Source organism: Neopsephotus bourkii, unplaced genomic scaffold (assembly GCF_033783945.1).
Source record: "Neopsephotus bourkii isolate Nb327-2 ecotype Australia unplaced genomic scaffold, CSIRO-AGI_Nbou_v1 NB_1764, whole genome shotgun sequence".
Classification (NCBI taxonomy): domain Eukaryota; kingdom Metazoa; phylum Chordata; class Aves; order Psittaciformes; family Psittacidae; genus Neopsephotus; species Neopsephotus bourkii.
The window spans coordinates 708920-722957 of NW_026902238.1; the positions used below are offsets into that span (position 1 = coordinate 708920).

Consider the following 14038-nt stretch of genomic DNA (forward strand, 5'->3'; position numbering starts at 1 on the left):
TTTCAGTCCGCCCTCAGGCTCGCTCTCTGAAGCCGAGGAGCGCCCGCAGGGCCCGCAGCGGGGCTGGAAAGCATCGCTACCAGTGCGACCCCCAGAGCGGGGCGGCTCCTTGCGGCCCCGCCCCGGGCCCGCCCCCCGGAGGTGTCCCCACCGCCCCTCAGGGCTGGGGGTGCTGCTGCTGCAGCCAGGTCCGGCCTGGCGCGGAGGAGGAGAGAGAAGAGGGAAGGAAGGAATAGAGAAAGAGCAGAGAAAGAGAGAGGGAGGAAGGAAGGAAGGAAGGAAGCAAGGAAGGAAGCAAGAAAGGAAGGAAGGAAGGAGGGAGGGAGGGAAGAGACGAGAAAAGGCGAGGAGAGGAGAGGCCCATCGTCGCCAGCCGCCTTGCTCTGTTTTCTGCAGCGGAGGAGGGGGCAGCCCCAGACAGGTGTCCCGGCATGCTGAAAGTCACCATGCCCTCTTCCTCCTCCTCATCCTCATCATCCTCTTCCTCCTCCTCTTCCTCCTCCGGCTCCTCAGCCACCGGCCGCCCCGGGTCCGCCGCTCCCGACTACTGGATCGATGGCTCCAACAAGGACACCCTGGCCCACTACTTCGAGCTGGAATCCGAGCTGGGACGGTGAGGCGCGACAGGGACGGGGACGGGGCTGGCGCTGGGGCTCCACTCCCCGGCGGCAGGGCTCGCTGCTGCGAGAGCGGCAAAACTTTGTTGTGTGTGAACGGCGGCGGGAGAGCTTGTGGCTTTCATGACGTGTAGGATTTCGAAGGAAAATTACACCTCTAGGGAGCCACGCTGTGCAAATCCTCAAGAGAAACGAGTGATGTTCAGGAGAAGGTGTCAGTCCCTTCCGGCAGATGCTGGTCCGCATGAACCTTGGTCAGGTTACCTGTATATTTGCATACCTAATATTGTATCAGCTGAATGGTAGGCATCACTTTGAGAGCACTAAAATGCCAGCTTATTCGTAGTCTCACTTCATTTGAGACCTCTTACTGTTACCACCATTGTCAGCACCCTTAGACGTTGCACTGCCAAAACTCCCAGCTGAGACAGGAGTCTGTGAACAGGCCTCTGTTGTCGGAGTCTTCTCAGTGAAGTGCAGCACAGACAAGCGAGTGGTGCATGTTCATTCATGAATTCTGCCCTACATGCTTCTGCCTGGCAACTTAAAGGTCCCAAGAGTTCAGCTTTTTTAAAACCAAAGCCCAGTGTAGATGATGTTGCCTATACCTAATGTGCAATTTTTACTTTCCAGTTAACAGTTGTTGGTTCATGTTGAATCTGTGGGTAGAAAATAAACTGTAAAAAAAAAAAAAAAAAAAGAGTGGAAACCAGCTTTTTAAAGGGTTAAAGGGTTTATTGTAGATGACTAAAATCTGGAAGTCAACAGGTAACAAATAGCAGTTGTTAGTTTTGCCAGTGACAAGGGGGATCCAGATGTCTAATGACAGTGAAATCCTGGGTGACTGGGAAATTTTCAGGTGATAACATGGTTGCCTTGGTACTGTATTTTTGCTTGCAATGAAAGTTGCTGCTTACCAGCCATACCTGTGCTTGTTGTGCTGTAATTGATAGGCGCAGGAAGATTGGTAGAAATACAATGTATCATTTTTGGCTTGCTGGCTAGGCCTCAAGCATCTATGGGTACCTCTTTGCCACTGTTAATGCTCATGCTAGCCGAAATTAAATAGGAATAAGTTACGTACACTTGGCACATTTATACTTGCCTTCACTGCACACCTATGCAGAAACATAAAAATGCAAAGCAGGAAATATTGTTGTGTCAGTTTTGTGTCCAGAATTGACAAAAAAAAAGACAAAAAAAAAAAGAGAAAAAAGCGCATACTGCTAATTAACAGCAGTTGATACCAACTCTATCACCTGAGTTAGTACTGTTACGTGCGGTCTGTCTAAAATCCTTTCAGCATGCATGATAGGGACTGTGGACTTTATGTAAAGATAGTCTGTATCAGTGATACATCATGGGTTTATTGAGTATCTTGGGAAGGGGTTTTAAAAGAGCTCTCTTGTCTTAGGAAGCAAGGGTTAATGAAAGCTGAGGTGCAGTGGATTTTTCTGCCTTGCAAGGTGAGACAGTAGATGCTGAAACCCTAAAAAAAAGGATTGAGTAAGGAAGATAACCACACCCAGCTAGTGTAGAGATGCCAGCTACTAAATCTGCTTTGCTGTTAGACAGAAGTAGGAAATAAGATTTAAAGCAAAAATAAAACAGAAGGTAATAACTGTCTTAATCAAAGACTATAAGGTAGGAAACAGAGAGAGAAGAATTCTCAGAGGAATACATGCTCCAAGGGAAAATTGCACTAATGGGTATAGCAGTGAGATCTCAGTCCTTAGGTCCCAAGGTTAGCTTTGAGATCCTTTAGGAGACAGCATCCAGAGTGTTGATGCTTATCTCAGCCCTCCTCTGACAGTTTAGGTGTATCTTACAAATCTGTAAGGTACATCCAACAGTCCCTCTTGGTTCCTAAGTGTAATATAAAACTGTTATTTTCTCTTGGTAATCTTGTCTCCAACCTTTTAATTATGGAGATGATTTTGAATACATCTACAAAAAATATTTGTTGCTTACTTTAGTGGAGGTGAAAGTATATTGGCTGAGGGTGAAAAATGTGAATACGTAATCTGTTCAGATACAATAAATCAAAATAATACACTACAAGAACCAGTGTGAGACTCTGTGCTAAAATATCTTTAACAAATACAGAGATTGGAAGAGGTCAAATGCAAAGACCTGCATTTGGACAGCTATTGCCAAGTATGGGAACTCCCATTTGGAAGGAGTATCTTTTCTGCAAACCATGTGTGGAAAATCCCAGATCCATTCTGGTCAGTAATTCTTCCTTTTACAACAGTTAAGGAGGTATGGGAGAAGAGGAAGAAGGTACTGCTAGCAAGAAAAATAGTAAATGCCTAAAAGCTTGGATAAGATTAAACAGCTGACTTTCAATAGTGGAGTTCTACAAGGATCAGTTCAGGTGTCTGTGCTGCTCAACATGGTCAGAAATAAAGGGGGTTGAATAATTATATTTTCTGGCCTTACTAAATTATTAAGGGTTTTAAAAACAGTGTTCCCTATAAAGAATTGCAGAAAAACCTTATTGGACTGTTAGTGCATTTAAATGGTGGATGAAATTCAGTTTAGATTAATAAAATAGGGGTGGAGGAGAAACCATGTGGTTGTTTCCTTTTCTTAGTATATCCTGTAGTGAGGTTAGGCAGAGATCTATGGAGATGCCAACATGGAGACAGAGATCCATGAACACCTAGCTAAGGTGCTTGTTTGTGGTTTGCTTTGATGAAACCTCCACAGGGCATCTAACAAAGCTAGCAAGTCAAAAAAGAACCACAGGTAAGGCTGTTTTATCACACTGTGTAGTTATGTGGTGGAACTCCTCCCTCGTGGATATATATGCGCTAAAGGTTTCTGTGTATTTAATGGGCAACTAGTCAAGTTTATGTTCAGGAAATCCATTAAGACTGATTAAACATGAAGATACTAACTACTGAACTGTAAATTCAACTGTTGAATGATATGAGACTATTCTTTGACAGTACTGACATAGGTTTGCTCTATTTCTATAGTTTTCTTGAGACATCTGTGTTTAGCCACTATTAAGAGACACTGTTCTGGGCTAGACAGGCTTTTATTCTGACCCAGGACACCTATTTTTCTGTCCAGCTGAAATCCTAGCTAGTTCACCTTTCTTTTAGCTCATTTCTGACAATGCAAGAGGGGAGGTAAGGGGAGAAGGGAGCTTGAGTGTGTGTGCCACGTAACTGGAGTTCAAAATGCTATAAATGTTAAATTTTGGTCTTTGTTTTACAAAGAGTATCTCTTCCTTCTCTGAGTGTTGCAACACTGGTCAATTGTTGACAGTAGAATTTCATTGTAAGTGTATTTCATCTAAAAGATTGTTTTCCATTTCCCCTGGAAAAAGATTTTAATAATTTTAGGTTCTAAACTTGCATGTTACTTAAAGACTAGAACCTTTTGTTAGCCTTATATAGCTCTTGGTGCGTCTTTCGGTGCAGAGTTTCTGAATTCAGGATTAGTCTAAAAATGGTATTCAAGTGAAGAAGAAATTCAGTAATGATTTTTGATGCTCAGCAATATGGTGAAAAAGGTATTTATTAGAATTTTACTTATGGAATTTTACTTATCATTCACTCTCTTGCACCAAACTACATAACTATTTGAATTTAAACTGTCTAATGTTATTATTGTAGGTATATTTTAGATATATTAAATGGTCAAGAGCAGCTGGAAGTATGCCTTAGGATTTTTAGGTTAAATAAAATAACAACAACAACAAAAACCAAAACAAAACAAAAAAACACCCCAAGAAAATTTACAGGCGATTTTCTTTGTGTAAGAATGATAAAACAGGATCTTCCAAAGTTACCTTTTTGTTTGTGGCAAGTCTTTCAATTGTGTGATCCTTGCAGAGGACCTGAAACTGAAAGGCACTGAGTACTTGCAACTTAGGTGGTTTCTGTCCTTGAGTTCTTAGCGCAGAGTATAAATTCAGTGTGCTGTTTGAACTGAAGATTTCATAAAACCAGAGAATAGTTTGGTTTGGAAGAGACCCCCAAATGCCATCCAGTCCAAACCCCCTGCAATGAGCACGGCCATGTTCAACTAGATCAGGTTGCCCAGAACCACATCCGGTCTGGCCTTGGGTGCCTCCAGGGATGGTGCATCCACTACCTCTCTGGGCAAACAGTGCCAGTGTTTCACCATTCTCACTGCAAAAAACCTCCTCCCACATCCAGCCTGAATCTCCCCTCTTCTGCTCCAAAACCATTACCTTTTGTTCCATTGCAACAGGCCCTGCTAAAAAGTCTCTCCCCATCTTTCTCACAGGTTCCTTTTAAATACTGAAAGACCACAATAAGGTCTCTCCAGAGTCCTCCCCTCTTCAGGCAGAACTTATGAGTTCTGTCATAGTAGCATCGACTTTTTTAATGGCAGTAATAAATGAAATCAGGTAACTTCTTCGTATCAGCATTATTTCATAGAAATGGATTGGTTTTGCCCTTGATGCTTTGAAGTTGAAACATGTTTTGCTTTGAAAGTGTGCCAATTACTTTCCCTTCCATTCCTTCAAAAAAAAAAAAAAAAAGGGCCTTTCCTCTGTTCTCCCACATAATTTGTTTTACAGACTGCCATGTTTGTTTTGAAAATCAGTTGCTCATTTTGCTTTTGGGTACTTTTGAAGTAGGTCAGTTCCTCCTTCAGTACCTTTTTTGCTTTCTTGCTTGTGACTTTTAGTAATGGAACTGAGGATTTCCCAAAGAGACACAGGCATGCTGTTGGTGGCATGTGGTGTTAGATGTCTGGATGTGAGCATGCAGTGCTTGGCTGAACCAGGATCTTTGAGCAGATACTGCCTGTGTAGGTTTGCCTGTCCTCCAGGTCATGTTGTTGCATGATACAACTTGCTTATTACACTCATACCTTCAGGTAAACAGGAAGCATTTTCATGCAGGCAGTTCCTGCTGATGGAGAAAGTTGAAGATGTGGATCTGAGGCCTCACTTGTGGCTGCTGTGGTAGGTATACTGGACCTCACTTCACAGTAAGAAGACAGAAGGTACAGAGAGCATGATGTACTTTTGATAGTGGCTGAGGTGGCAGGTGGATGTGGAAAGCAGTTGTCTTCATGCATTGCATCAGCTCGCATAAACTTAGTTGAAGGTTTTATCTTCCTTTTCCTCTTGAGGGGGTTCTGTCCACCTCATCTTTTCCCTTGAAAAATGGCCTAAGCATTTTACCATAGGCTCTTGTACAGTGAATGCATGCTTTGCTCCTTGTACTGAAGCAGTGCTGTTGTGGAGAAGACAATCAAATGATAAATTGGGCAGAAAGAGGATGTCAGATTTTTGTTAAGCAAAACACTGTTCTAAAAAGGGGGAAGTCAGCCCCTATCAAAATGCGTGACTATGGGAAGTCAAAAATAAAAATTTATATGAAGCAATGAATGTTTTCTGTGGAAGCTCTATAGCTTCTTAAACGAGTGTTTCAGATTAAATTCCTCATTTAGGTATAATGAACCAGAACTTTCACTGAATAGCCTGGGTTTTGATAACTAAAATCCTTTATTCAGTGCAGGGAGTGTATTTTCTTCAGCTTTTTTGGTGGACTCAGAATTAAAAAACTGGATGTTGAAAAAGCAAAAAAAAATAAAAGTCATTTGAGGCTTTAGCTATGGAGAAAAATAATCTCTTAGGGTAGACATTTTGAACCTTGCCAAGAAAGATTGTTATTGAGTCTGTTGTCCAAATATCTATCTTAGGCGCTAAGTTACTTGTCTAAATATTATCTCTCTGCATGTTTCTTATTTAGAAAATAAGAAAGCTTTTTTTTAGTATTTGTTGGCACACTTGACACTGCTTGTTAGAAAATGAGTTTTTTAGGTTTTCAGACTGTTGTTCAGACCTGTTTACAGCTGGTATTTTTGGCGAAACCAGTGCTCTGCTGCAGTCAGGAATTTTGCATTGGGTTGCAGACTTCACTAGGGCTCAGAAAACAGATGATAAAGTACACATTTTTTACAATGGCTTAGGTTTATATCTGATTCTTGTTAATATTGTGACTGAGGAATTGTTTCCATCATGGCATGATGGAACGTAGGTTTATTGATTCAGTCAGCTATGGACCAACTGTTTGCCTGTTAACACTTATGAGCAGTCATGTCAGAGAGGCTAACTATTGTAGCTGCCTTCTGTCAGGAATATGTTTATGCTTATTTCATAATGCTGTGTCTGTAAATAAATGGATTGCTTAGATTTTAGTACAATTAGTAACGTTGGTATGGTCTCACCTCAATAGAAGGACACTATGGAAGTGTGTCCAGAGGAGGCTGACCAAGACGGTGATGGGTCTTGAGGGCAAGACTTAGGAGGAGTGGCTGAGGCCCCTTGGTTTGTTTGCCTGGAGAGGAGAAGGCTGAGAGTGACCTCATGGCAGTCTACAGCTTCCTCACAGAGAACAGCAGAAGGAAAAGTGCTGATCTCCTCTGTCTGGTGGCCAGAGGACATGAGGAAATGGGATGAAGCTGAGTCAGGGGAAGTTCAGTTGGACATCAGGGAAAAGTTCTTCACTGAGAGGGTGGTCAGCCACTGGAATGGGCTCTCTGGGGAAGTGCTCATGGCACCAAGCCTGCCAGAGTTCAAGGAGTGTCTGGACTTATGTGTTTAATGTAAAGTAGCCCTGCAAGGAGCAGTGAATAAGACTCAGTGATCCTTATGGGATCATCTTGAGATATTCTACGATGCTGTGATCTAAGTCATAACTGTATCATATAAAAAATAGTTGAAAAAAAGCTTTTCTTCTTCTTCTAAATATGAACTTAAATAAGCTACTGATAAAACCATGTATTTTTGTGTCTCAGATTACAGAAGCAGTAAGATTTTATTTGTAACATTCATTGTATTACACCAATCCTATTTTTAAAAAGCAGTTTGTGGGTGCATCCACACTGAAGTTTTAATTGTATTAGGAGTGACTTTTATGAAACAAATGTCACAATTATCCCCTCTCACTATGCTTTGCTTTTCATCAAGGGGCATTCTTGGCACGCACAGAACAGACTGAATGTAGCTGAACCACTCTAACCTTTTCTGAACAGCCAATTCACAGGACCAGGTGACGGCTTATCTGATGTGAAACCTGCTTAAAAGTTTGTGTTGGTACCAGCATGTTGCCACCATTTGTAACACTGGTGTGCGCATGCTGCGCCGCACTTCTTGCTAGTGCGTACCTTGATTATATCTGCCGGTGGTACTGCATTTGAATCTAATGTAGTTAATCTGCAAGTTGATTAGTAGGGTGCTTGTGACCATGCACTGGACACAATGCACAGGTCAGCCTGCTCAGGTTTTAATTAGCTTAGATGCTAAATGAAATATATGTTGTATAAGTCAAAATTCAGCACTTAAAGTGGGCAGTGGAAAATTAGTCATTGCGGAGTATTGCATTATCTCTGTATTCGTATTAGGTTGCGTACTCAATGCATTCCTCTGTTAATAAATTCAGCTGTTAAGTTTTTTCTGAATGCTGAGGAAGTTTTGGGTAGCTGGAATGAATAGGTGATCATCCTGTGTAATTTTCTCAGCTTTCTTGTACTTAAAGAGGAGCTATTAATAATAAAAATTATATTAGAGAGTTTTTACTTCTTTATTTTCAAGTTAGTGAAACGAGTTAATGACTGGTTGTAAAAGCTGTCGTTTGTACCCATTTTTTTTTTTAAATGTGGCAGACAGGGAAATAATAAATACTCCAAAAGACATTGGGCAAACCAAGAGCAGCACCACTGTGTCTAAATGGAAATGTAAAAAGCTTTTAATTACCCTTTCTCAGCGTGTCATTGTACTGTAAAAAGAATATCTCCTGTGAAATTGATAGGTATCCGGTTAGTAAAGATCTGCTTATTGTAGGGAGAGGAAGCATGGTAAGAATGCATAAATGAACAAGTCAACAGCAAATCCACAAGTCTAGATGTCTGAATTCTGCTTCGTTGTGAAAGCACAAGAGAGTATGTGTTCTTTCTTTTTATGCAGTCTTAACCCCAACTGACGGTTCATACGTATTGTACATACATAGATAAAAATAGTCAGTAGTAGGGATCAAACATAATGAAATTGTTCTTTTAGCTTGTTAGAGAGGCAGTACATCTGAAGTTGAATAAGTATTTTTATTGCAGGTGATAACAGGAGAGAAATTACTTGGCTTGAACCACCAAATTACATGGCTGGAACTATATGAATTGTTACACAAGTGAAGTAATCACCCGAACAACTTTTAAGTTGTAGCTTTTAAATTGTCTTGCGTTCATATGTGCAGTTACCCATGCTAGAACTCAAGAACCATAAAATGTAAAGTAAAAGGTATGGAAGACGGGAACCATGTTGAGGAAAGAAAAAAAACCCCAAACATGCTGCCTTTTCACAGTTAACTATTTATCATGGCTTTTTGGGGGGTATAAAGCAGTGGTAAAAGCAAGACCAGGTTTTATAATGCACAGCCTCAAAAAACAAAATTTAAGCCAGTCAACAAACATATAGTATGTGCTCCAATGCATACCTTGCTGTGAGCATCTGTATGCCACAGATAAGATTCCAGAACTGCAACTTTACCTCAGAAGTGATGTCATCTCTACAGTCCTTTTCCGCAAACTCTTCTCAGTAGAAAAATGTGATGAATCTTTCTTCTGGCTCCTCTCAAGGTGTTGTGGGAAAAAAAAAAAAAATAAATGAAAAAGCAGTTGGTTGGGTTTAAGGAAGAGGTACCATTCTAAAACATGGTGTGTGTCTGCTTTCGCTCCCTCCCCCACCCTGTAGCAATAATTTTTCCCTCCTACCAGTATTCCTAGTTTCTTCTTAATTCAGATTATCATAAATATACCAGTATTGCTACTTGTTTTCAGTCTTTTCATCTTCACAGCATATGTGTGTCTGCCACGTTCACTGCCTTTGGGAACTGATACTGCAACTTAAAATACTGAATTGACTGTGGTTATATTTATAAAGATTACCCCAATTGTTCCACAGACTTTGGCAGAACTGAGTAACACATAAACAGAAATGTTCTACAAATGCCTTAATTTTATGTTTTGTAATGAGGCAGCATGGCCTCATGTGACTTAGGGGGTGTGTCCATCAATCAGATCAGTCACCACAAATTGTGAATTGCTCGTTGACATTTGTTCATTTATTAGAAACCTCAAATGCTAATATGAATAGATAACAAATTCATGTAAAGAAGCTGAGATTAGGTCAGAAATGAATTGCAGGAATTCCAATTTAATTTAGTTATTTTTTATGAACAATTTTGCACTCGTGAATGAATGGAAATAAAAAAGTATGGAGGTCTCACTGAATATCCATGGAATAAGAAGTCTGGTATTATCTTGAAGTACTTCTGAAATAGTATTCATACTGATTTTTCTTTAAATAATCCTTGTTAACAGAGGCACCTGCCAGTACCAAAGAATGTGCTGTGGTCTTATTTTGAGTCTAGCTGTAATAAAATTTAATACTATCTTGAAAGGAGTGGACTTTCTTACCCCTTCTGTGAAAGGCTGACCATAAATTGTGCAACTTTCAGTTGATAGAGACCTTCTAGCTGCTTTTATTGTGTGGAGGATAGTTGTTTGAATTTCATTCAAACTTAACAAAATACCTCTTTCAGATTCTCTGTATATGCAAGATAGTGTTTGCTATTTCTGATATACTGGGTGTCTAACATTTTGGACCAATGAGAGTGTTTTAAAATCTTGTTTGGGGCCAGAAATTATTTCAATGCTCTTGGCACACATTGATTTTTATTTTTTTTAATGTGGTGGTATTACATATTTTTATAATTTTGCATAGAAAATGGATGTCTTGGTAAGGCTTATATAGACTCAAAGTCTGCCATGGATGAGTACTGGCATTTTTCTTCCTTTCTTTTTACCCTATTGACATATTTTCTAGATTAATGAACCGCAATTCTGATTGTTCAGATGTTTGTTTTCCTGTTGGAGAGTACATTATTATCAATTTTCTGTATTGTACAATAATGATTTTCTAAAACTGAACACAAAATGTGTTGAGTACTCTGGCATCATTATTGTTATCTTAAGTTCAGAGACCTGCAAGATATGTGTGCATGAATGTTTTACCTGCTAACTTTGTGGGATTTCATTAATAATTGATGAAAGCTAAGTAAGATTAGTAATCAATTGCCAGACTGGGACAATGTGTAATCAGAAATCTGCAATGAAAGGAGATACCCTAAAATTTACTGGCATGTTTTCTGTTCTGACTCTCATAGAGATGAAAACATCTCTGTAATAACTCCATAATAAATATGTAGGTAAATTATTTTTTTTAATTTAAATTCAAATAACTTCTTTACGCATAATTCATATCACAGGTGTTCAAAGCCAAGTGGAACAGGAATAAAACTGAGTGAAAAAGTAGGTTTATTCATTACTATAAAAACTTGCTCAGATTTGGTTTGTTTTGCAGTAGCATAAAAAGAATATGCTTCTATTTTCTGAGAATCATTCATTTTAAATGACAAAACAGCCTTGGTAATCTCCTCTGCTTATCCTCCTCCTTGACACAACAGCATCTTTTTGACCCTTTGAATTTTCAGCTTGTCTAGTTAAAAGACAATAGCCCATGTTACTGTAAAGTAGCTTCAGCTGGTTTGATCTAGCCTAGTCCATTTTTATTGTTCTTGTCACATTTACATATTAACCCCAAATATTTTAACCTCTTCACATTCTTTTTCTGCATGACTATAGAAAAGATGAAACATTGTTTGTGATGGAAACACTCATATGTATTTCCCTTGCAGAAAACTGTCTAAATTAGAGCTGGCCATTTATTCAAATAAGTAGCCCAACATACCTTATTTTTTGTCTTCTGCCAGTGCCTATTTTGTGAACTGGCTATGCTTGCTATTTTTGAATGAATACAATAAATACTTACTAGGCAGTTTGTTTAAATAATTTGCCATTGTACTTCTTATTAACTGTATCAAATAACTAGTAGGACCATTTGATTGTGGTTTTCCCTACTCAAAGCCAACACAGCGTAATGACTAGAAGGATGTTAGTTATAGAATCATAGAATTATAAAATAGTTAGGCTTGGAAAGGACCTTAACATCATCCAATTCCAACCCCTTGCCATTGGCAGGGACACCTCACACTAAACCATGTCGCCCAAGGATCTGTCCAACCTGGCCTTGAACACCACCAGGGATGGAGCATTCACAGCTTCCTTGGGCAACCGGTTCCAGTGCCTCACCACGCTTACAGTAAATAATTTCCTTATATCCAATCTAAACTTCCCCTGTTTAATTTTGAGCACATCACCCCTTGTCCTATCACTACACTCCCTGATGAAGGGTCCTTCCCACCATCCTTGTAGGCCCCCTTCAGATACTGGAAGGCTGCTATGAGGTCTCCGAGCAGCCTTCTCTCCTCCAGGCTGAACAGCTCCAACTTTCTCAGCCTATCTTCATACGGGAGGTGCTCCAGTCCCCTGATCATCCTCATTGCCCTCCTCTGGACTTGTTCCAACAGTTCCATGTCCCTCTCATGTTGAGGACACCAAGACTGCACACAATACTCCAGGTGAGGTCTCACAAGAGCAGAGTAGAGGGGCAGGATCACCTCCTTCGACCTGCTGGTCATACTCCATTTGATACAGCCCAGGATACGATTTGCTTTCTGTGATGTCAGTTCACACTGAAGCCAGCTCATGTTCATTTTCTCATCAGCCAACACCCCCAAGTCCTTCTGTGCATGGGTGCTCTGAATCTCTTCTCTGCCAACCTGTAGCTGTGCATGGAATTGCCCTGACCCGGGTGTAGAACCTTGCACTTGGCATGGTTAAACTTCATGAGGTTGGCATCAGCCCACCCCTCAAGCGTGTCAAGGTCCCTCTGGATGGCATTCCTTCCCTCCAGTGTATCAACCGAACCACACAGCTTGGTGTCATCGGTAAACTTGCTGAGAGTGCACACAATCCCACTGTCCATGTTGCTCATGAAGATGTTGAACAAGACTGGTCCCAACACTGACCCCTGAGGGACACCACTCGTTACTGGTCTCCAGCTGGACACTGAGCCCTTGACCACAGCTCTTTGCGTGCGGCCATCCAGCCAGTTCTCTTCCCGCTGAGTGGTCCATCTATCAAACCAATGTCTCTCCAGTTTAGAGACAAGGATGCCATGTGGGACAGTGTCAAACGCTTTGCACAAGTCCAGGTAGATGATGTCAGCTGCTCTGCCCCTGTCCATCAGTTCCTTAGCCCCAACATAAAAGGCCATCAGATTGATCAGGCAGGATTTCCCCTTAGTGTAGCCATGCTGGCTGCCACCAACCACCTTGTTATTTTTCATGGTCCTTAGCATACCCACAATGGCATGTGGCCACTGGAAGACCATATATCATGTTTGAGAGTCATGCCTGTTACAGTTTATTTTACCCACTTATTCATGTCTTTTTTAACTGGCAGATTTAAGAAACTCTAGAATTTCCATCCCATGATAAATTTTAATATTTTTGCTTTTGGTTTTGGCATGAGTTAGGGTGAACAATTGAAATCTTGGCATGAAGTGGATAAGGGCTTTTTTCACAGCATGGAATTTTTCAACAAATTTGAATTAAAATTTACAAACACTTTCACATTTTAGATTTTGTGTTTATTAAAGACATCATTGACTCAAAGTATCCAGATTGAAGGACAAAATTATATTTATCTCTTGTACCATGGTGCCTTATGAGAGTTTTGTTGCAGATCCCTCTTTTAACTGTTTCTGCCTTCTGTCTTTTGTTCCTGCTTAGACTGTGTTTTACGAATTACACCAAAAGTGCTTAAGACTTCATAGGATTTATTTCCCTACTGGAACATATGGAGGTTGCAGAAGCAGTGTTTGTTTGCTAAATCCATTTATAAAACTCTCAGACTTTTCTAATAAAAAACAGTAGACATTATTGATTGGGACAGGAACACATTTGCCTTTCTTACAGCTGCTATATTGATAGTTTGTAGCTGTCTTGTTGTTCATTGCCCAAACTGTCTGTCTTCCATTTTCCTGCTCTGTTTGCAATTGATGAGACTTACATTTATTAGCAAAATTTTTATTTGTTTGTAATGCCTGACCTTGCAGTTAATACAGCTAAATTTTATTTCTTTTCTCTTACTCCTGCTCCCAGGTAGTAAGTGGAGTTTTTCCTTCCTTTGTGATTTCCCTCTTCCGTATTGTCAATGCCTTCCCACCTAAATCAACATATTCCTAAGTTTATGCCAAATTCAATAATTAATGAGATGCGTAACAAATCAAAGGAATATTGCTCAAATATGCATGTTGGGAAAACATAGAAACACTGAAGTAAAGAGCAGTATTTTTCTGACAAGCTTTTGTTGAAGGCGAGATTGCATAGGCAGATTTTCTTGAGAGGGAGAAGAAAATCCTAGAAGCAAGTGGTTTGTAAAACTGTTCCCCTTTATACCATTAT

At 40.2% G+C, this 14038-nt stretch overlaps 1 protein-coding gene across 2 annotated transcripts in view; it reads left to right on the top strand.

Annotated features, from left to right (window-relative positions):
- The first annotated feature begins 322 nt into the window (after nt 1–322).
- The window catches only part of CAMK4 (calcium/calmodulin dependent protein kinase IV), a 157611-nt gene continuing 143895 nt past the window's right edge, over nt 323–14038 (top strand). For both annotated transcript variants that reach the window (XM_061378077.1, XM_061378078.1), the window contains exon 1: nt 323–613. In XM_061378077.1, coding sequence (XP_061234061.1) covers nt 432–613 — 182 coding nt within the window. In that variant the 5' untranslated portion in view covers nt 323–431. The remainder of the gene's footprint in view (nt 614–14038) is intronic.